At 38.2% G+C, this 24116-nt stretch overlaps 1 protein-coding gene across 2 annotated transcripts; it reads right to left on the reverse strand.

The window, feature by feature from the left end:
- Window positions 1-704: 704 nt before the first annotated feature.
- STAMBPL1 (STAM binding protein like 1) lies at window positions 705-16452 on the reverse strand. Of its 2 annotated transcripts, none has more exons than XM_063307432.1 (10): window positions 16376-16452; window positions 14773-14990; window positions 13210-13285; window positions 12571-12666; window positions 9692-10034; window positions 8854-8978; window positions 5631-5768; window positions 3842-3954; window positions 2630-2729; window positions 705-1010 (listed from the first exon to the last, which is right to left on the reverse strand). In XM_063307432.1, the coding sequence occupies exons 1-10, from the start codon at window positions 16403-16405 to the stop codon at window positions 954-956; spliced, it is 1296 nt and encodes a 431-aa protein (XP_063163502.1). In that variant the 5' UTR covers window positions 16406-16452; the 3' UTR covers window positions 705-953. The 2 variants fall into 2 exon arrangements, with proteins under 2 accessions (XP_063163502.1, XP_063163503.1); XM_063307433.1 differs by having other exon boundaries at window positions 16388-16446.
- Between the last annotated feature and the right edge of the window lie 7664 nt (window positions 16453-24116).

Here is a 24116-nt window from a genome sequence, read left to right on the forward strand (position 1 = left end):
GGAGTAAATAGTATTTCTTCTCCTCTGGAAGAAGAGTGAGACACAGCAGGTCAACACTAAACTAGCCAATATTTGCATTACAGGTCTATGGATAGTGTAAAAAGTGAATCTTGATGATCAAGCGAATTTTTTGCTTATTTTAATCAACTGTAGGAGAATGAAGAGAACAGCTATTTTTACATTTAAGACTTAGATGGACACTGATTGTACTTATGGATAAGTAGACCTGTACGCCGTTCCTCTCTAAACCCCTTGGTTATACCTACATGGTTTTCAGTTCTCCATGTCCTCTGATTTCTACCTGCTGTTACTCAGAAAAATCAGAATTATTTTAAGTTTCTTTCTTCTACAGTGAATTTATATGGAGGCAACACTGGCCCTTGAATAACGCTGTAGCAGCTATTTGGGACTGAAGCTAGCTTAACAGAAGGAGCTAGTGTTTGTGAACTCACACATTCATAATTCGCTATGTCATCTGAGCACATTCTTTCTGTGTGTTTCTCAGCAGACTCTGCTCTGCTCCTGTTGGCTATTCTGTGTTCTCCTCCATATTGCCTATTCTATTCAACAGCTGCTGTATTTTCAAACGTGCTGTAAACCTTTGCATGCCACACTTACACAGCCCTGAATACCTATAGGAAAGGAAAACAATCATATACTACAGAGGAAAAAAGAGAAATTTTGCAAAGGGGCCAAGACTATCATTGTGTCAAGTTCACTTTATTGTCATATTATTCCAATAAAATAACATACCCGGATTGAATGCCACTGTGAACTTCATTTTGACTGTACAACAAAATAACTTCAAAATGGGAAAAGGGCAATAAATATCAAACCGTTAAATTTAAAACATACAAATATAAAAGGTCAGTAACTTGGAAAACACTAGGAAAACATGGCAGCCTTGTTCTCCTTTGGCGTTATATTTTACCGAATGCGTTCTTCTATCTGTATCACCTCAGATCCAGTACAGTTATTTTTATCTCTTTTCCAATGACATGCTTGCAGATCTGCAAAAGAAAACACCAGATTAATCGCAGATTATCTGTCATTAGACAGCTGCTGCAAAATTAAATAACTTAAATCTGCAACTGTTTAAGGGAAATGTGGATTTATTTCACTGGGATATTCATCTGAGGGTGAAGTTTCCCCAGAAGCTGCGATTCAGTTAGGACACTGAACAGCACATTCCCAACCCAACCATGTTCTGTTCTTCCTTCTTCTGGACAAGGTTAAGATTCCCTTGAGTCAAGCTGGACTCCTGGTGATTTCATGCACACATCTATGTAATTTTCTTGACAGAAGTATGAAAGTGATTTGCCATTATCAGCTTCTGGGATTTTTTTAAACTCAGCTTGATAAACTGAAATTTCCTGGAGACCTATTCAAATTCTAATGGTCTGACCTTGCTTGGTTTTCTTGAGATCAGCCAACATTATCTAAGTGTTGCCACCTATTTCCCAGACTTCTGGTCAGTGTAAGCTTAACCATATTGCTCATCCAGTTTGTTGGTATCCATGATTTAACAGAGCTAGTTCTTCTGTTTATCTAACTTTCTCCATTAAAAAAATGAGGACACTGGGATGTAAGAAGGTAATTTATTCTTTTACTAGGATAATGTAAATAGTTTCATGGGTCAAATGGGTGTCATCCAATTTTGGTTTCTCAGGTGGTAGGGGGAGTGATTTGACTTTGAAAATGGGTAAATATCTATTTAGCAAGTCTGGTGTAGTGGTTAAGGCACCAGGCTAGAAACCAGGAGACCATGAGTTCTAGTCCTGCCTTAAGCACAAAGCCAGCTGGGTAACCTTGGGCCAGTCCCTCTCTCTCAGCCCTAGGAAGGAGGCAATGGCAAACCACTTCTGAAAAACCTTGCCAAGAAAACTGGAGAGACTAGTCCAGGCAGTCGCCAAGAATTAGACATGACTGAATGGTTTAAAACCCCCCCCCGATTAAATCTGTATCTTCATTATTATATGGAAACAGACATTCCCCCCTCCCTATATATATATATCAAACAATCCTAGGAACAATGTTATTTTCTGATACAGTATATCCTTTTCCAGAGGCATTCTTACATTTTCATTCTGAACAGCTCATTTGACTTTTACCTTTACAGAAGAATACGAACAACAGAGGAATAGTTGGAAAAAGGCCCTCAGACCATGTTAACAAAATTCTGGAGACTGCAATGCAAAACATCTGGAAGGTGCTGGGTTGGGAACAGCTGCTATAGCAAATTAGTATGTCCCACTTTAATTTCCACATCCTGCATCTGAACATTGCTCCCCTTGCTCCCCCTGCAGAATTGTTGAACTCTTCACTGCAGGAATGTTTGAATTTGCCCCCGTTTGCAATTTTCCCCTCCCTTCCAAATGAACAGCCTTCACACACATCTATGTATTGTTGGACTAATCTTGTTCCTGGTGTCATTCTTTTCAACTGCTGCCAAAATCTAAACCAACTTTCCCTGAGCTGCTGCTGATAATATGAATTGGACCATCTGGATGCACTAGATTGGAAAATACAGATTTTAAACAATTATTCTACCTTTGTATTCAGACATACAGTATTTGAGTAGTAGTGGAGTATATACAGAGAATGTTGGAAATTAATATGTTACCCTTACATTAAATAGCCTAGGATCCTTGGTATGAGGGTGAAAGCCCTTCTTTTTACAAGCAGAAACTTCCAACATGCCAGCATTAGTAAGTCTGAAGATTCCCATCCTAGAAAATAAAAGAACACTTATGTCTAGGAAAGCAGCTCAAACCCAACAATTGTCTATAGCACATAAAGTTCATTTCAGTTGCACAAGGAGCTTCATGGAATTTGCCTGAAGTGTGTTTTAATTAAATTCACAGCTGGCTACTAATGGAGAGACAACATACAGTACTGAGAGAAGTAATTTACTTAACAACGCAAGTCACTTTCTGAAAATTGTCACCTTCTTGATAAAGCTGTTGCTACAATATTATGACAGCCAAACACTGCCTAATGTCCTTCTCACGCTGAGAGGTTTCCTTGCAAAGATAATCTCTCTCTGAATTGACTGAGAGTCATTTCTATAGCACAATTGTATCACATATGATTTAAATGATACCTGAAATATTGGGCCACAGGTCTACAGTACTTTGACTGCTTCAGCAAAAATGTTAGAAGGACAAGTAAAATAATATCCTGCTTTTGAAAAAAACACAACTTAAAAATAGCCAAAAATAATTTTATTTATCATATGCTTCTTAGTTTAATTATTTAATCAAGACTGAATACATTGCACGTTCCATGAAAGAGGTAAAATTCCCTGACATAATTCCCTGACATTTTTAATATAAAAGGACATCAGATAAAAAGACTAGAGAAGTACCACAAATACAAAAGAGTCACTACTAGTTAATGAGACATTTCTGGGCTATGATAGCACAGGCTGGAGCACAGAGCAGGATTCACAGAGGTGTTCCTTCTGTGTCCAAGAAGGAGAAGGAAAGAGATCTATTAAACCCTTACATCTGTGCAACTAGCCCTAATATTTTCTTTCAAAGACTAAAAATGTGGAACAGGGGATCTGAGAACCTCAGGGTCAACAATAAAACTGTCTTCAGGTTTAACAAAACGAAGAGTGAGTAGTGTGGGAAGGCATAGAAACAGCAAAAATAAAGAACATTCCGGAATTAAATTTGCTTCTAAAAATATACCTGTAAAGATCAAAACTCACACAATATGTATTTTGACATTTTTTTTCTGCCTTGCCTTCTTGAATGTTTTATAGGTGACATAGCATAGACATAATAAACTAATTATCTGAATGTTATTGAGGATGGAAAAGAAAGCTCAAACTCACTCGTTATGTTTTGGTGAACAAACAATTGCAATGGCCTCTGGCAGCATCAGCTGGTAAGAACAATGCGTATGAAGATCAACACTGGATAAGAATGCAGTCTGGGTTGGATGGGACTGCAGAGAAAGGCAACATTTTATATAGCATGTGACTTTTGCTCTGTTTTACAATATAGTAGAAAGAAGTCAAGATTAGTTGCACCCACCTTTTATTTATTAAATAAATATAAATATAATTTATTTATTTTGTTATCTAAAAAATCTGGGCAGCTATCAACAGGTAAAAACAACTTAAACAACAACATAATAAATACATAATTGGCACCTGGGATAAAACCAAAACACCACCAAATCAACATTGACATAACCACTTCACAGGTTCTGCAATGCAACCCAGCCCCCATCCATGGTGCCACAGACATGTCTTCAAGGCCTTAGGAAAGGCTAACAGGGTTGGGGCCAATCTAATCTCCAGGGGGATGATGCTCCAAAGAGCGGGCACCATGATGGAAAATGTTCTCTTTAATGTTGACCCAGGATAGTTTTCCATGTTTTTGTAGCTGAAGGAGCTGCACCTAAATCAGCAAGTTCTTCTGCTAGTCTCAAAGCCACTTCCCAAGAATAGTTATCTGGTTTAAAAAAAATTGATTGGGATTTAAGGAAAAAGGGGGAGAAAGGCAACCACCAAATGCTTACTTGAGTAATATCTTTAAATTGTTGTTGTTTGTTCGTTTAGTCGCTTCCGACTCTTTGTGACTTCATGGATCAGCCCATGCCAGAGCTTCCTGTCGGTCATCAACACCCCCAGCTCCCCCAGGGACGAGTCTGTCACCTCTAGAATATCATCTATCCACCTTGCCCTTGGTCGGCCCCTCTTCCTTTTGCCCTCCACTCTCCCTAGCATCAGCATCTTCTCCAGGGTGTCCTGTCTTCTCATTATGTGGCCAAAGTATTTCAGTTTTGCCTTGAATATCATTCCCTCAAGTGAGCAGTCTGGCTTGATTTCCTGGAGGATGGACTGGTTTGATCTTCTGGCAGTCCAAGGCACTCTCAGAATTTTCCTCCAACACCACAGTTCAAAAGCATTTATCTTCCTTCTCTCAGCCTTCCTTATGGTCCAGCTCTCACAGCCATATGTTACTATGGGGAACACCATTGCTTTAACTATGCGGACCTTTGTTGTCAGTGTGATGTCTCTGCTCTTAACTATTTTATCGAGATTTGTCATTGCTCTTCTCCCAAGGATTAAGCGTCTTCTGATTTCCTGACTGCAGTCAGCATCTGCAGTAATATCTTTAAATAGGTCTCAGGAATATTGTTTCTCTAATACTGGAGTGGAAAATCTTGAATCTGGACTATAGCATCCTCATAATCTGACCTCCCCTCCCTCATTCCATAACTCATACCTTCTCTTCTTCTGGAGTGAGCTTACTTGGACAACACTTTTCAATATAAAACTTTCTCAAGCCTACTTGTGTCATGGGAGACACTTCTGAGTGAAGAAAGGGTAGTTGTTCTTTCTTCATGGTAGAACCTATTCCACCAAATCCAATCTATGTCATGTGTTAGAATGTACATATGCATATAAGAAAGCAAATGTGTGTTTTGTGTATGTATGTAAAAATGCAAAAGTATGTCTGCATGAGAGAAAGAAAGCTGATCTGGTCTACTCAGCACTCCTACCAATGGCATGCAGCCCTGAACATTAGCTTGCATGCAACCTTACACTGGAAGAGGCTTCCTTTCCTTCTGCTGCAAAAAATGTCTATCACAGCATATTTATCTCTACCTACATGGATCCATCCCAGTGTGAGAAGATCATGTTGGTCTTGAACACCAAATAGCTCTTCCACGTTCTCCATGTCACAGTAGTCTGGTCCTGCAGACTGTTTGGGTACGATTACATGAGTAATAGTGAATTCATTATGAGTCTGTAAGACACAAGCACAAGAAGATAGCTTTCGGACTTCAATCCCAAGAACAGCACTGGCATCGACCAATTTTTTTAACTATTTATTTCACAGGAGCTGTGCTCATTTACACCGGGTGATGCCAAAGAATTATCAAAGCAACAGGCAAAACAGGAACAGTGGAGGTCCCTTTTCTAGGGAGGTTCTATATACTGTATACAGAAAGGTTACAGAGACAAAAATATTAGAAACTGCCTTATCTTTATCCATATCAGATCATTGGTCTCTCTAGTTCAGTATTAACTGATTGATACCACAAATATTTACCATCCCAACTGGAAATTCCAGGAATAAATCTTGTAGCCTACCAAAGAACTTTCTTTCTTATATATTTATATAGTTATATTGTCAGTTACTGAAGTCTTCTGAAGGATACACATCTATCTCTTCTAAAGCTGGGAGATAAATACTATTTTTTAAATAAGTGCTATTATTTCCTTATTTACTCTTACTATTTAAATCCTATTTTCCTATCCAGAATATATAATTGCAAAAAATCAAATATAACTCCTTAAAATCTCATAAAAGCAGTTTTAACTGTTCAAAGTAGAAGTGTGCAAAGTGTTTTGAGGTGAATATTTTTGAATTCAGAATACCCCATTTCAAATGCAAAACAGCTGCTTTGAATGTATGATGGACTTCGCATATCTTAAAAGCTTTGTATATCTTAGAAGTTTTTTTTTAGCATGAACAGCTTTGTTCTGAGTGTTAAACACAACTTGTTCAAAACACATAAAAATACTGTTTTACTCTCAAGACAGCTACTTTTCATTCAAAACAGGACACTTCACACTCACAATGGGGTGTTTCAAATTCAGAATGATCTTAAGTTGTGCAAAGCGTTGTATTTGGTCTGCACTATCATTCAATTTTGTTTTACATTACAGAGGTGGTCTATGGACACACAATAGGGCTGTTTTAGTGCTCCTATAATCTGAAACAGCGGCAATATTCTCAACTTGTCTTCCTGGACTAAGGAGAACATTTAGAACTGCTTCCTCCTTCTGTTCAGATAAGGATCTGGTTATTGACTAAAAAAAAAAAGCCGAAGTTACGATCTGTATGAAGAGAACAGCCTGACACAAACACATGTGACAAAGAATGAAACTATCAAACAAGTTACGACCCTTAGAGATTTGGACGTTTTTTCATGTCACAAACTCCAAGACAGTTCAAATAAATTCATCATCAGGGAATGCAATTAAATCTTTGCAGTGTTAAAGTCTGAGGCCACGACTGTATTATATTTATTATAAGGTTCCTAGGACTGTGTCTATAGGGATTTTGGACCACTAGAGGCCATTAAACTCTGGGAATATGTTCCCTGTTCCCAAGATCTAGCTAGACCCTACTTTAGACATTTTTCATAAACTGGTAGAAACATGTCTTTTTCAACAGGTGTCTGGAGATTTAACATCTACGCTTTCCTTCCTAACCAGTTGGCAGCGGGCTATTCTATATTTTACTTAATTTTTGAGAGTTATTATAATTTTTTGATGTTTATAATGTTTTTGATGTTTATGGTTTTTAATTGTTTCCATTACCTGTTAATCACTTAGAGATATGTAATAGTGGTAAAGAAATACTGGAAATAAAATAAAGTTAAAATTAGACAGACTGATTCCTAATGGGATACTTTTCTAGTGACCAGATGTGTCCCCAATTTGGTGTTACATCTGGAATCAGGCATGGCATCAACTAAAGCTCAAGCTCAGATTTATCGTGCCAGCTATTGGCTCAAATGAATTTCAGAAGGTATGACTGGCCCTCCAAGATAGTTTCAGGCTTCAGGGTGAAATCATTACATTGTATTCTAAACCACTGCAGTCCAATACCCGAAGTTTCATAGCCTCAAATGGTTCTTTAACCAACAAGTGAAAGATATTGAATTGTTGAAGTGCTCTGAGCTGTTCTTCCTCTTACAGATAATCAGTAACAATAAAAAAATCTTCCCATTCCCCATCACAGCAAGGAAAATCATTCTCTGTAGCAACAATCTCTTCCTACTGGGTGGGCCACCATCACCTTACTGATCTTCACAGCCTTTCTGAAATGGCCAAGTTTTTAGTGGTCTCCCTAAATGCCAGCAGGTTTGGTGCTGGCTGGCCTTGGGCAGAATGTGTTCCAAATGCCAGGCAGGGCGAAGTTATAGCACATTAATTATCTGCAAGTTTATCAGAATCCAGAGGTTCCTAGAAACGTGGGCAGCTTCTGCACTATTACTATAATTCAATGTCAACAGCTGCTTAAAGCATGAGAGGAATCATTGGCACTTTAAGCATAGGATAGAAATAATTGGCATAGCTTTGTAGTAATTTTATTAGATGTGGCTGATTTTTTTTTGAGTTTTTATTTTAAATTGTTTGAGGCTGGTTTATAAATATCAATATCAATAAAAATAATTATCAAATGTTTTACTTGAGTAGAAGTCCTATTAAACTCAGGGGAGTCTACTCCATAGTTAACGTATACAGGACAGAATTGCTACAGACTGGGTTTTTAAGTATCTCTTTAGCTATAGTTCAGCTATAATTGTTTTAATACACATACATAGACGTCATTGGGTGCTGGGCTGAGCATTTCAGATGGAAGTCATGGTTTAGGAACATTTTCACTGCTAACAATAGAAACATTATTCAACAGCAAACAAAATCTGAATGCTAATATCCAAGTGATATTTGCTAGAAGCTTTTCTTCCCCCCTCCCAAGAATCTGATATAACACACCAGTCACGGTCACTATATGAAAACTAGAGAAACGCAATACAGAATCATAAAAAGGAAGCTGCACACAGCAGGAAGATAGCTGAATAATGTTACAGGCTTTCCAGTGTCTAAGATAAACTATTTTGCAGGAAGGCAGCAAGCAGCAGATCACAGTGCAGTAAGATTTTCTGAACAGACCCTCACAGCTTTTCGATAAAACCAGTTATCACAGAGCACACTTATGCTTCAGATCTGCTTTTGCTGTGCTGTCAGTTCATTTCGGTTAAATAGACTACCATTAAAAGTGCCTTTCTCATACAAATGTGAAGGTTTTATTGTACCAGTTTTCCACAGAGAATGCCACACGTCTCTATTCCTCTTGCTGTATTTGCGTCTGCGAGCAGCAAAAAATTGTGACAAAGATCACTGGGCAGAACCACATTTCGCAGTCCTTCAGCAGCATTGTCTAACAAAGAGAAGTGAGAGTGACACTTACACAGAGGACTACAGTGTGAAATGTTCTCATACAGTATAATCTGAAAAGCACTCAGCAGACAATGTGCTGCTTCAGAGCGAATGATTCAGTGTTCAGCACTACAGCAGACCCAGAGAGACTACATCTGACTTGTCCTGATCAAAACGACCATTGTTTTTTGTGCCTGATGCAGCTTCTCTTGCCTCATGGCAAACCAAACATACTAAGAAATGTGTATTTTGTAAATATGTCCAAAAACTATTTAAGGTACAGGTAAAGGTTTCCCTTGACATTAAGTCCAGGCGTGTCTGACTCTCGGGGGCGGTGCTCATCCCCATTTCAAAGCCGAAGAGCCGGCGTTTGTCCGTAGACATTTCCGTGGTCATGTGGCCGGCATGACTAAATGGAACGCCGTTACCTGCCCGCCAAAGCGGTACCTATTAATCTACTCACATTTGCATGTTTTCGAACTGCTAGGTTGGCAGGAGCTGGGACTAGCAACGGGAGCTCACCCCGTCACGCGGATTCGAGCCGTCGACCTTCCGATCGGCAAGCTCAGCAGCTCAGCAGTTTAACCTGCAGCGCCACCGCGTCCCTCAGTGCCACCACGTCCCTATTTAAAATAAAAACTATTTAGTGAGCTATAAATCCTATCCATGCAATAACATAGAAAGGTAAACAACAACAAAAATGTACTTTCTTACTCTGAACGGCACTTAAGGTAGCAGCTGGCTTTAAGGCCCGACTGATTGGAGGAGACTGACTAGCAGAAGCATCGCTCTTGTTTGCTACTGTTTTGGGGAAAGTATTGTTCAGGTGTGCTGAAATGCAGGATGACAGCATGCTCCCATCTCTCGACTCTGATGTAACTGAATTACCCTTAATTTTCTGACCACGAGCTAATTCTTGTTTTTTTAATTGATCTTCAAAGAACTGAAACTGTTCTGTTTCCAGTTGCTGCTGACGGATCTGTGCAATCCGCTTCTTTTCTGCTTCAATTAATTTCTGTTGCTCTATTTTCTTCAGTAACTCAGCTCTGCATTTGTTCTGGAAAACAGAATACATTAAAAGGACATGTCATCAACTAAAACAGGGTTAATCCAGATGAGAAAGTCTAATGCAGTTAAAAAACATGGAGCACAATAGATCTGAATATTTTAGTATCTGTTCCATCTACCAAGAAAATGATGGAAAGTAAAGCAACATCACTCTCCAGATGATGGTAACTCCAGCAGCCCCAGCTAGTATGGCCAAGATGCAGACTGCTAACAGCTGCAATTCAGGAACACCTGGAAGGCTAAAGGGCCAAGTTTCTACACCTGAAATAGATTTTTTTTAAAAAAGCATAGGGATGGGGAAGATGTTTAATTCTTCTGCCTAAAAAATTTCTCCAACTAGGTTTATTCTGTTTATTGAAGTTTCAAAAGCAGACTGCAAAAATTCAATACCACTCTCACGTCAGAATAATTATTTGCTCACCCCTCCACCCCCGTTTTGTAAGTTTAATTAGTTCACCTTCATTCAAAAGTTTGTCATCATCATTTGTAGTTTGAATTTGGGAAACAGAAACAAAAACTTATGTCACAGATACTGTACATATTAGACAGCTATATCAGGAAAGGACTGTAACCTCACTTAACTAAATCAAGCTACTAGGCTCATGTGGAATAAACCTGAAGAGTTACACTACATTTTAGAAAGTTATTCTTATTCATACAAAAAGGGCCACAAGGAAATGTATTTTGCTATATACACATGCATCTAGAAGCTGTTTCTTGGTGCATATTTTATACTGTATCATTACATACTTTATGTAATAAGTACAGTATAAGTACATAATCTGCCATCCCTAAAACTTGTAAGGTTTTAGGGATGGCAGAAATCTCCATATACAAAAAGGAATACAAGAATCTTAGGCCAATAGAATGGTTTAGATTGCAAGGTAAAGGTAAAGGTAAAGGTTTCCCTTGACGTAAAGTCCAGTCGAGTCCGACTCTAGGGGGCGGTGCTCATCTCCGTTTCAAAGCCTTGGAGCCGGCGTTGTCCCTAGGGACACTTCCGGGTCATGTGGCCAGCATGACTCACGGAACGCCGTTACCTTCCCGCCGAAGATTGCAAAGTCGTACACAATTACTTCTAGTAAATATCAGCATCAACTCCAAGGAACTCAGAAATAACTGTGAGCCCCCTATATCTGGAATACTTCAGCAAAAAGAATTCTTGGCATTGACTTTGTTTTCAGCACCAAATACATTTTTATTTTCTCAGGCCTTTTCATTTTTACCAATTTGTTAATTATTAATATTTATACGGCACAAGAAATTTTTAACTGCTCTGGCTGCTGCTTTTGTTTATGTTATTGTCTGTCTTAATGATGATTGAAATATTAAATTTAACTTAATGGAGAGTAAATTGCTCTGGAAAAACTTAGTTTTTAAAGGGTGGCACAAATTTTTAAACTGTAAATAAATAATGGAACTATTAGGCAACTTAAAACCTAATTGTTTTCATAGGATTTAAGCAGCCTCTGTAAAGGAGAGCAGCTTTAATTTACAAACAACAACAACAAAACCACATAAGGATCCAAAAAGGTATTTGAGACAACTATATAATTTTTTCCTCTGTCTGGAACACAGCAGCAAAGATTGGCAAAAGAAGTCACTACATTTTCAACAATTGCTGACATTGTTCCATCTCTTTGGCCAGAACAAGGCAGACCTTCCAATGGTTAGATGACTATGGATTGTATGTACCCTTGTCTCTTATGCTGGCAGTGGGACATTCATCATCAGCTCAATTGGGTAAGCAGGGGTGTCCGTAGATGGGGAGTGACAAAAAATCAAGATGGTGGTTGCACCTGCACAATCAAAGTCCTTTATGCATATATGTGACATTGCATACACATATGAAGAGGAAGGGCTTGGATCACACAGTTGTATCTAGCACCTTGGCTTTTTATCCCCCTTCCCTCTGACAATACCCCCGTGTGTAAGAAGGAAAATGTCAGCCTTGCAAGGTAGTCCAGACAAGCACACCCAGGAGTACTAGCTCTATCATTATTGTAAGGTTATATTAACAGAATCTTGCAAGTCTGTACATCTCTCTCCCCCACCCTCACCTTTACAGTCTAAGAAACTAGGGAGGGTGCCTTCTGAGACATTTGCCACACCCACTTTCCTCCTGTGGACTCAGCTGCGTCTTATCTAGTCTGTGGCTCTTCCTCCTGTTTTCCAAGGTCATTCCCAAAGATCATTACAGAAAAGGACTAGCATCACTCAATGGAAATGTTTGGGCTTCAAGATCTAATAACAAATGTTTGTTTCTAATATTACCTTTTTCTTCACTTGGATACTTTTTAGCAGGGTGATGATAAAGCCACATCAACTTTCTCTACCATCTGGGCATTTAAGGGCAAAAGCAGCCACTTTGTCTATATCAAAATGAATGATATCAGTTTTAAAACTGCAATCTAGTTTATATTAGCGTTCATCAAATAAAGTAACAATTTTGCTTTGGCGCTACTATTCAGAGAATGTATTAGAAATTTTATACATATTTCTATGGCTAAAAAAGTAAAAGATACCTTGTCTTGCATATATTCCTGGTATTCTGCATTGTATTTCTTTAACAACTCCTTCTTTAATTCATCAGTCCTTGGAAATGCTATATCCTTTAGTTTCTTTGTTAGAAAGGAAGCAAGAGAAATAAAATGCAATCTGTATATGTATGTGTACACACACACACACACACACACACACACTTTTGCTTTCCTCATGTGCCAAATAATCAGCTTAATCCTACAACTGGAATAAATGGTTCACTAATTTAGTATTGAATTAAAAAGCACATATATAGGCTAAATGCTATGAAACAGCTTATTCCAATAAAGTTGACATTCAATGGCAGATTAATCCTTTCTCTGTTATTAACACAAGGATATGCAACTATTTTACCTTGGGTACTGAGGATACATCCCTAAGATTATAGATGGCTAACTTTCAGGATTTGGCCCTCTCTTTTTCTTAAAGCCCAATTCATCATGCTAGAGCCTAGCATCAAAAATCAAATACTGATTCTGACTCTTGAATTTGTACCCTAACAGACTCAGTGAGAGCATATAACATTCTCAGACCACTGCCAGGGCCTATCTATCATTCATCATTCTTTGAAAAGAGGGGGGAAATCCCCTGGATAACAATTTATTTTAAAAAATCCACTCTACCTTCATAATATCCTGCTTCTCTGGAACTGCACATTGCTGGTAGTCTCGATGACATGGCAGCTTTTCTACAAACAAACTGGAAAACACACACATTTACACTTTTGCAAGACTGATGAAGAACACCAGTGCTTTTCCACCAAGACAACTGCAGAGTACATAAATCATACGACGCTAGAAGCAACATTCTTTTTTTTTTTCCCATTCACAGAAGCTTTCTGTATCACAGAAGTTCAAATTAACAACACTGCTATTCTACGCTTGGGTCATTCAGGGCTGAAGACCAAACCAGAATATTCAGAACTCTGAAGAGATATTTTTCTACCATGAAATTTCATACAGTGTGGCCCTCTGAAACTGCTCAGGGAAGGGATCTTTTCCCCCTCAACTTCCTTCTAAAAGCAAAAATGGCCACATCAAAGCTTCATTTGGCTACATTTGAGCAGTTGGAGAAGATGGATGGGCAGAAACCTCTTCCACCTCGACCAGACAGCAATTGGAAGCACGAGAAGAGGCCTTGAATGGATGGGAAATACCTTGGAGATGCACACTGTGTTACCTCTGCACCTAATAATACAAACTGAGAAGTGCCTCACCAATGCAAAGCACTGCTCCCTTGAAGGCATAAGCCAAGAGTCTTTTGATGGCAGTGGCATATAAATTTGATAAATAAATAATGCGTAATTCTTTGGAATCGCATTATTTATTATGATGCAGTGTCGCTATTTTGAGTGGAACTCTTCTGAAAGAAATGGCTTGTAAATTATACTCAATGTTATTTTTGAAAGGCATTTTTGCATGTCTACATTTACCAAAAATTAGTCTCTCTTTTCACCATATCCGTCTCCCCTCTTCAAGCATAGGAAGCACTAGTTGACTCTCTAATTTTTTTTTCTTTCTTTTTCCTCAAAGACTAGGGATATTAGACGCATGGCACAGTAGCATGTCTGACTTTCCATTCCCCCACAACAGTCAACTAATAAAACTGACTTGGAACAAAGAATTTTCCCAGGGATTTTTCATAAATGCAAACATATCCAGTTTTGATATTTCCAGTTTATGGTAATATTTAACTCATGATCATTTAGCAGCTACCAGATTTAGACCTGTCATTATTAAGACTAGGCAAAGCTTCATATTCAGATTTTGAAAAGTGCTTCAGAGCACACAAAGTGCAGCGCCTCTCTGCAACCTTTCAGAGCAGCAGCATCTTTTCATGGGATTATTCTGCTACTTTCTGCAGCTGCCATGGAATAATGGGAAAAGATGTGATTGCTTCTAGACAGTTGCAAATTAGTGCTTCTCTCATGACCTCACGTGCTCCAAAACACCTTTCTGAAATTGAATCCAAAGTACTGCACAGTCTTAGTCAGTATAGCCATCTCCCTTTTTGGGGGAGATGGGCGGTAATAGAAATTTGAAAAATAAAATAAAATAAAATAAAATATATACTGTATACTAGTATACAGTATATTAGTCTGCTAGTATTGCATCAGGGTAATAAATAAAATGCATATACTTTCTAAAGATTAAAATACGCATTTACAAACTGAGACCAATCCTTACGTTATAAACTTATTATAGAGAACAAAGGCATTTTCAAGATTTCCTTCTTGTAGATAGACAGAAGCCATACGCTCCATCTCCACTCCAGATCTAAAGTAGCGTCGTGGTGTAATGTCTTCATTGATTGTGATGTTACAGCCAAGCTTGCTTAAGGCACGGACACGCTCTTCTGGGCTCAAGGAAATATCTGTGTGGTCAGGAATAGCTGCTAGCTTTTTCTGTTAAAACAGAGGTCACAAATTGCATTTTATTTTGATAGGTGACTTTTATTCAGGTATGCTTGCAGTCAAGATATGCAAGTGAAATTGTGAGCTACAATTAAAAGGTGCACCCCACGCTTTTAGGAAGAAGTTTCATTGTGCTTCCACAAAACGCCTGCAAAATAAATGAAGATTATGCTAAAACATCTCCACTGCATTGTGCACATGCATACACACACACACTCAAAATCATAATTTCCTTGACACTTATTGCTACTGACATGCAACAAAAATAATGCTCATTGTGTTGCATTTCCCTGGTTTTTCTTTTCTCTTCTTTCATGTTGTACTTATGCAAATGCATTTTAATCATAACCCTTTCAGTCACTACTTTTAAAATCAATGTGAACTGTTCTATTATTCTCTAATAGAGAGAAGTGAGAGAGATACGAAACGTGATTCATGCTGAAACAAGGCATAAGGATAAGGAACTGTTGTTGAAAGCAACATCTTCATCTCTCTTCTTCCGCCTTTCTTTTCTTCAGAATATCCAGCTGTGTCAATGCATGATGAGATACTGCTACACTAAGAGCTAGCCTGCCCACACAAACATCAGGCAATGAAATGGAAGGGAAACATTTTCACTGGGATAATGTTCAGACGATGTGTCACATATCACCAGGTACTGGGAGGCAGAGGAAGAGAAAATCAGTGTCCCCCCATATCAGCAACACCTACATATTTTCCACTGGGTCTAACTGAACCTCTAATATTGTTATTTTTAGTGAAAAGCCTAAGCAGAGTTTAAGGGAGCATTTTAGAGCATAGTAATTTAACAGAGGTGGTACTAACAACCTCCCTAATAACCACTTGTTCAGCAACCATTCAAACTTATGATGGTGCTGAATGAGTGGTAGTTATGACCGGTCCTTGTACTTATATCAGATGCAGCATCCTGTGGTCACATGATCACCATTTGAGACCTTGTTACTTTGTACAAAGTCAATGGGGAAGCCGGCAGGAGGTCGTAAATGCTGACCGTGTGATATCCTCGCTTAACGATGGTGTGGGATTCACTTAACGAAGTGCCAGAAGTTCCATCACAATGCTTTACAACCGCGCCACTTGCTGATGGAAATTCTAGTCCCAGTTACCATCATTAAAGTAAAGACTACCTGTAAGCTTAAGACAGAGAAAGAGAAGTATCACAGGAAACCAGACAAGGACAACATTATGAATCATAAACTAAGTGAGCCTAACTTAGATGCACCTTCACTAGATTTGGAGAATCAGTGCATCCCAGGACATATTTGAATTTGAATAGAATGCTTGTTCTACAGAAGCTAAGCAGATGTGTTGTCTGATCAGCAGTTTTCTCCACATTATACAGCATTCATCCTTACCAAGGAACTCACAGTGAATGGTTGTTCCATGTTGTGTCAGCAACCCAGCTTATTTTTTTCTTTCCAATCATGTCATCTAGTCACAAAAGAGAATGGGAAAATGTATAGTATTCAGTACAGATAGTAAACTGCACAGATTAGTAGCCAATAAAGTTCCAAAGAAATATAACCAAATGGAATAAAATCAAATCATTTATTCATGGTCAAGAACAGTAAAGCACAAGTTTAAAATTTAAAATACAGAAAAACCAGTCCTGAAATAATTAATAATGAGAAGTTATCATTAGAGAGAGTGACTGGCCCAAGGTCACCCAGCCAGCTTTCAGGCCTAAGGCGGGACAAGAACTCACAGACTCCTGGTTTCTAGCCCAGCACCTTAACCACTAGACCAAACTGACTCAACCTCTGTATCTGAGCAGACACATATATGATTATTATACAGGATACTAGTATCTTTGCCAATTGTCTCCATAAAAGATAGTGTGCCAACTCAAGCTAAGATAAAAATAATCTATGTCGAATATGTACGATATTATACAGTTAGCTAGAAATTATCCATGGAGAATTGCACTGTAATAGGATGATTGATTTTAACCCTGTCATTTTTTAGATCTAAATCCCAAATCCTCTGTTTCAGTTTGATTAAGGCTAATGACAAATATTGCCAGGAGTGAGAGGGCCACAATATGCCCGATGGGAATCAATTTGCCTCCTTAGCAGTGAGGAAAACCTATAATGTAGGATCAGGGGAACAAGAGACTCACCCTAAAAGATTTGTTTTAGCCAAAATCTGAGATGGCAAAGTGTCAGGTGGGCTCCAATCTCTAGCTGAACAAGGGCATTTGAGGTTGAGTGGGGCTTTCAGAAACTCAGACCAAACAGCTTCTAAAGTAGGGGCAACCTTATAAACACAGAGTTGTACACAATATAACAAGCCCAGGATGTTTGCTTTACATAGTTTTATTGCTGCAGGAATGAAATTATTGCCTTGGTTAGCTATTTTAAGACTGCATTAGAAAATTTCTGAGCTCAAATAGAAAGCACACTCAATTGGTTATTTCAGTGGATGGTTGGAATTGGATGCCTAGGTACTTGAAGTCCTTATCATGATCAGTTGGTCTTTTATTCATTTCCCATTTAATATGGGACTTAAAGTGCATTCTAGAGAAAATTAGAAATTTAAATCTTGAAATTTAAACTAATTTCAAGAAATTCCCTAGAACAGTAGGATACTAAAGCAGCTATACATCTATTAAGGCCAACTTGGGTTACGGATAAGATAGTGGCATCATCTGCATACAAGAGGACTGAAATAGGATGATGGGTAAGTGTTGGGGGGTGAAATTCTGGTTTAGAAAGAGCCACAATACTATTGTTTATATAGAAATTGAACAATACAGGTAGTCCTTGTTTAGTGACAATTGGGACCAGCAACTTGGTCATTAAGTGAAGCAGTCACTAAGTAGAAATCATGTGACAAACTGGGCTTATGATTGCACTTAAGTTTTCCTTTGCTTCTTGCTACTTCCATCTGCTGAACTGGGGTTCTTTCTCTTTGAGAACATCTTGGTATGGGGTAAATAAGCAAGCGAAAAAATAAGAGCAAAGAGAAGCTGCTAAGCTCGTAAATGTGAAGACTGGTAGCTTTTTTTTTTAGCGCTATCATAACTTCAAACCATCACTAAATGAGGTAGTTGCTAAGTGAGGACTCCCTGTAAGGAGGCAAGGCATAGCCCGGTTTGACTCGTCTGAGGATAGAGATGGGGGTGGTTAATTTAGTGTTACATTTGCCTCTAATCTGCACTGTTAATATTTTCATGTAACAGAATTATCAACCAGTGAAAGCAACAATCAACTGAGGTTGTAGCTAATTTCCTCCAAAGTGTCCCACAAGTAACTGAATCAAAGTCTGCCCTTAAATCCATTAAGAACTTAAATGGTGCCTTTGATAGGGCTGGAGCATTTTTCAGCTAAATCGTGCAAACTTGCATATTGATCCATGGTGGAATATTCTTATCTAAAACCTGCTTGTTCATAAGCCAAGATATTCTAATCTAAATGTTTATGATATAAAAACCAAGGACAGAGTTTGCTAATTATTGACAATAAACTAAATTTTGCCTATTGCCTTTCTCGTATATTGGAAGAGTGATAGAACTAAGCCACTCTTTGGAGAGCAATAAAGAGTTATTTAATGGCAGTAAACATGGGGGCTAATACAGAGGCCAACCAATCAGGATTTATTTTCAACAATTCTGGCAAAATCATATCTTACCTGGGCTTTTGCCACTTTTCAACTGAGAAATTGGTTTTTGGATTTCTGATTGTGAAACCTGGGGCCAACTGGGAGAGGGATGAGATAAATAGGGTCCAAGACAATCACCACCAAACGGAACACTGAGAAAGTTGCCAAAATATCTCTTCCAGGACTCTAAACATATGAAATCATTGGCACTGGAGCTAAGTTTATCTGAATGCGAGAAAGAAGATGCCAGAACAAATGGTCATCCTAATTTGTTACTGCTTGTTGGAGCCTTGTCGTTTTCACTAATGAGTCATTTGGGGGTTTTTTTCCCTCAGAAGCTCTTTACATTCCTTTCTTAGTAAATGAAAAATTTCACAAGAGGGAGAATCACGGCAGAACTGAGTATTTCTATAGGCTGAAATTACCATAGCCTTGATCTGAACATAATTCTTATCAAACCAAGGTTTGGAATGCTTATTAGAGGGATAGCAGGATGGAGTTTGATTAGACTTTAAACAGTCATGAACTAAAGCAGTAGTTTTCTGAAAAAGTGACAAACATTTCATGAATATTGCTGGTTGTGCCAATAATCTGTTTTAAATGGTCGACTGGCAAAGATTCAAGAAATTAGACTGCAGAGGCTAACAGTTCACTGGACCATACTAGCCAAAAGTATCCATCAGATAAGGGGTAAGCCTGAATTTGGGGAGGATAACTTTAAGGAAATGCAGCCTACTAATGGTAGGTGATCACTGTCAAGGTGGAAACAATCCTAACGTTTCAAGAACGGGGGCAGCACCATCACGTAGCTAATCCTCAAATTAGCATGTATTCTACAATGGAGGTTCCTCTGGAGCCCCAGAAGGTGTCACCTGGAGTAGATGCACTGAGGATCTTCAAACCAAATTTTGCTGCCCATTAAAACAAATCTCCACTCCACTCCACCCCACTCCCATATCAATGCCTTTTTCTTTAGGTTTCCAAAGAGCCAATCCTGGTAGGGATAAACATGGAAGTTCAAGTGCGGGAGCAGGGACTTAACGCTGAGTCCTGTCCTTGCATTAAAAACACCTGTGATTATTAATACTGAATTTGGAAACTGGGTTGTTAGATTTGATTTGAGAAATAAGATTATGAGGTTTTAATAGAAAAAGCTGGTAGAACCAATTTTTAATGGGGAAGCTATAGCTAGAGTTCACATATTAAAGCCAGGTCCTAAGGCCCAAGTCTCTTGAAAGAAAATGATTTCTACAGTAATTGATATAAAAAAGCCATGAATGCAGAATTTATCCATTTAGAGCACCATAGTGCAATGTTGCAGGACAGTAAATGCACATTGGGAATTAGTGGCAGTTATTCAAAGGAAATATCTTGAATATAAAAGGCAAAAGCAGTCACTGGCAATAACCATTTTGTAATTAACTCTGACAAAGCAATATTTGTCTTTAGCAATGTGAGGCATCTACATAGACTGATGCTCTAAAGTAGCCTAATGTATTTTGGCTCCTAAGAAAGAAAAGCAAAGTACTGTCCACTAACATTGCAAAATCAATGCAACTCCTATATTTTTGAAGGACACAATATACTATTGCAAAGAAACATGCAAAATGGCATTTTAAAGTATTTGAAATGATTATATTGCTGACAATTTGCCAGTACTTAATAATGAGTTTATTAAATAAATGTGTTCAATTTCCAGCCTGACTCCCTACATTATTTATTATTATGCCACTATCTAAAGAGGCAAGATTTTATAATAGATAGTGTCATGTAAAAAATTAATGAAAGAGGCTTTTTCATTTTACAGTGTCATGTAAAATATTAATGAAAGAGCCTTTTTTTTTCTGTTTTCAGGATGAGGGGGTATAAACCAAACCTTTATTAGTACTAGCAGCCTTGCAACATTGAGTATTAAGGGTTGCACAGAGTTCTGGATTCAACCTCCAAAAAGTGCTTCAGAGCACATAGGTGGACGAACATTGCTCCTGTTTCCATGCTTTTTCCCCAGATGCACAGCCTCCTTCTCTTCCTGTCTTCTCCACTGTTCTTTTTGGAGACAAAATTCAAAGGACTTCACTTCACAGTCCTGCTGAATGTTTCAATGTATTTTTTTTAATGTATACACTATACTGTTATATTATACACTTTAAAAAAAAGTTTTTTTTCCTCCTCTTCAACATCTCATTGCTTTTGATTTCATTTCAGCCTCAAATCTGCAGACAAACCTCTTTTATCATACAAAGCATGGTGAGTTCTTCACAGACCACATCTGTTCCCATGTGGCTCTTTTGCATCTCTCCGAGCCTCCAAAAATCGTGTGGCTGAATTATGGCAGAAAACGCCAAGAAATATCAGCGGTGCAATTTCCTACTACCTTTTAGCAGAAAAATAAGCTAATAAAATGGTGTGTGAGTCTTAATACATCTCAGATCTACCATCACACCTCATTCCCAAAATGGGGAAACAAACTGGAAATCATGCTTCTAGCATATTTGGTGAAGTCACTACCAGTAACTTGCCTATTGCGGCCAGTGCCCCCAACATTTTTAAAATTTCTATTTAGGTGTAGCCTCTAATGGCTAAAAGGCTTCTGTTCCAACACAGAGGGGTACTGTTCCTACTTCTAGCACAAAGATGGGGAAGCTGTGGCTCTACACATGTTGCTGAACTAAATTCAGTCTGGGGAGGGATGCTGAAAATTACAATTCAACAATATGTGGAGGGCTATAGGATCTGAACCACAAATGGGTACAAATGGCAGCTTAATACTGAAACACAAAATCCTTACTTGATGTTCACTACTTAAACCCAGCAGAAATTATCTTGATCTTTTTTCTTCAGGCGGACCAGGGCTATTGCAGAACATCAGCTATGGGAAAATAACAACTAAATCCTAAATTCTGTAAAGCAACAGCTAATCTCTGTGACAAGAGCATTTTCCACATCCATTATTCCCATTTCCAGTATCGGCTTAGTGGTGCCAACCATATTTTGTTTCCTTTGGAGACTAACATTTTTGCAATAGTTCTGTGTATTTTTTTTAGAAATAAATAAGGAAGTAAACAACACAGCACACAATATTCACTTTCCAGAGAACATCTGTTACCCTAAATAAGGTTTTAAGCAAGAGGAAACCTTAGTCAGAAATTCACTTTCTCTGATTCCATCCTTTTTTCATTTTTGTTTTTTGTTTTTAAAAAAACCTGCTTCTTTTGTTTCTTCAGACACACATCAACAATCTCTCCCCCAATGGAGGGTAGAACTTAGCTGCTATTAAAACTTCCCTAATTCTAAAAGCTGTTTCATTCAAAACCTCATGGGACCTTCACAGCCATTTCCTATTAAGAAAACATTTTTCAACCAATCTGGTCCATAATAATATTCACCAGTATTGGATTATTTCAAATGAATTTAAGGGTAGAGTCAAGCTGAACAATTATTATGTGCCTCAATAGCCTTCCAAGATTTTTGGAGAGTACCGGGGACTGGTGGGAGGGGTTAAATTAAAGATAGCATTGCATTGGTATTAATATACAGTATTAAGTTATGAATTTTCATCTGAAATAATGTTTTAATATACTCCTTCTGTGCTTTTTGTTTTTTTACTTCAGTGGAGACACTGAAGATGATTTATTTTATGGATTTATTAGATTTATATCCCACCTTTTTCTCCAGAAATTCAAGATGACAAATGTTTTCTTTCTTTCATGTTTTCTTCCCAAAAGGCCTGTGAGATAAGTTGAACTGTCAAAACTGACGGCCTATTCACTCAATGAACTTCCTTAGATGAGGGTGGCCCCAGTCCTAATTCAAAACATTAACTACAAGGTGCCTACACCTACATTCCTATCAGCTAATAGTATTTAGCCACGAACACGATCCACAACATTTCGGAAGAAGCATTATAGTGGAAGATGGATTCCTATCACTTTCCACAGAATCTGAGTATTATACTTTATTTAATCTGTCAACCAAGCCCTTTTCATTTCATTAAAACTGAAAATGACAGTTTTGAAAAACTGAAACAATGCATAGGCCATAGCTTTTACACCAATATGATTTATTTATTTTATACCACCCTTCCTTCCAAGAGTTCCAGTGCTTGTCTATTCACACAATCTCTCTTTTAATACAAGACATCTGTGTCTATAAATCATATTGTTTTAAAAAAACAAGTGACAATTAGAGTCATTCTGCCCTCACGAAGCTAACATTCTATTCAATCCTGTCACCATGAACCGTCTTCCTCCAAAAATAGTACAAGTATCAAACCTACAGAAACCAAATAATTTAAGAATGGAAAAAAGGCTGACCAGGTAACCGTTTGACCCACATATCTCTCATGAAAAATTCATATTTACTCTGTCATTACAGAAAAATAGAAACAATCCTTTTGAAGCCTATTGTCTCACAGAAGTGTCGTCTATTTTGCCACAATTTATGAAGAAACAAATCTGAGTTCGGCCTACCACTCATCAAAGGATCTGTCAGATAGAAGCCAGATATTCAAAGTTTATTAATAATAATGAATAATAACCGGCTCCTCCTAAAAAGGTTCTAAAATATCTCGTCTTCTAAAAACCATTTTCCAAGATATTTTACAGTTCTAGATCATATGAGAATTATTTTTTCTATATCATGTGCAGCAGATCTAGCTAGAGTCTTGATTTCCAGCAATCTGTGACAGCTGCTTGTGTAATCGCTCTTCTGATCAAATCTATGCTTTTGTAGCAGCAAAAAAGATACCTCAAAGAACAAAATCACTTGGGAAACAGTGATTGGACTTTTAACATTTTAACTTTTAACAATGTATGGGTTAGTAGATGTTAAAAGTTCTTCAGTGAGATTTGAAAGATGAATTATTTCTTGATTCATTCAATCCTATACTGACCTACTTCCAAAGACTCAAGGCAGTTTACAATATGGTTATGTGCCATATGATTATGTGCATCGACTCTTAGTGTCAGCCTCACTAGGCAGACCAGACAGGAGATGAGCTAATTCTACTTTATAGTAAGGCTATTTTAACAGAAACGTACAAGTCTGAAAGTACAATTCTCCCCCCAACATTGTCTCCTTTACAGACTGAGAAATTAGGGAGGGTCCCTTCTGAGCCTCTTGCCCTGCCCACTATCCAGCTGCGGGCTATGCCTTCTCTTATCTGACCCTTCCCTAGGCAGCATCTCTGGGCCCAGTCTCCCAAGGTCTTTCCCACATACCATCATACTGAGTGACCACATAGATGGATTTTCTCCATGACGATCTGTCCCTAACCTGGTCTTTCAGTGGTACACCCATTGCCTCTGTAACTTAGTCCAATCCACCTTGCTGTTGTTGTCAGTTTCCTTACTGTGAGATTGGGGGGCTAAAACCTCCCGGAGTCCCCCTTTTGGGGGAGATGGGCGGTGATAAAAATTTGAAAAATAAATAAATATGTTTCTCAGTAATAGCCTCACTGTTATGGAACAGCCTTGAGAAGTCATAGTAGCTCCACAT

This window comes from Candoia aspera, chromosome 6, assembly GCF_035149785.1.
Source record: "Candoia aspera isolate rCanAsp1 chromosome 6, rCanAsp1.hap2, whole genome shotgun sequence".
Classification (NCBI taxonomy): Eukaryota; Metazoa; Chordata; class Lepidosauria; order Squamata; family Boidae; genus Candoia; species Candoia aspera.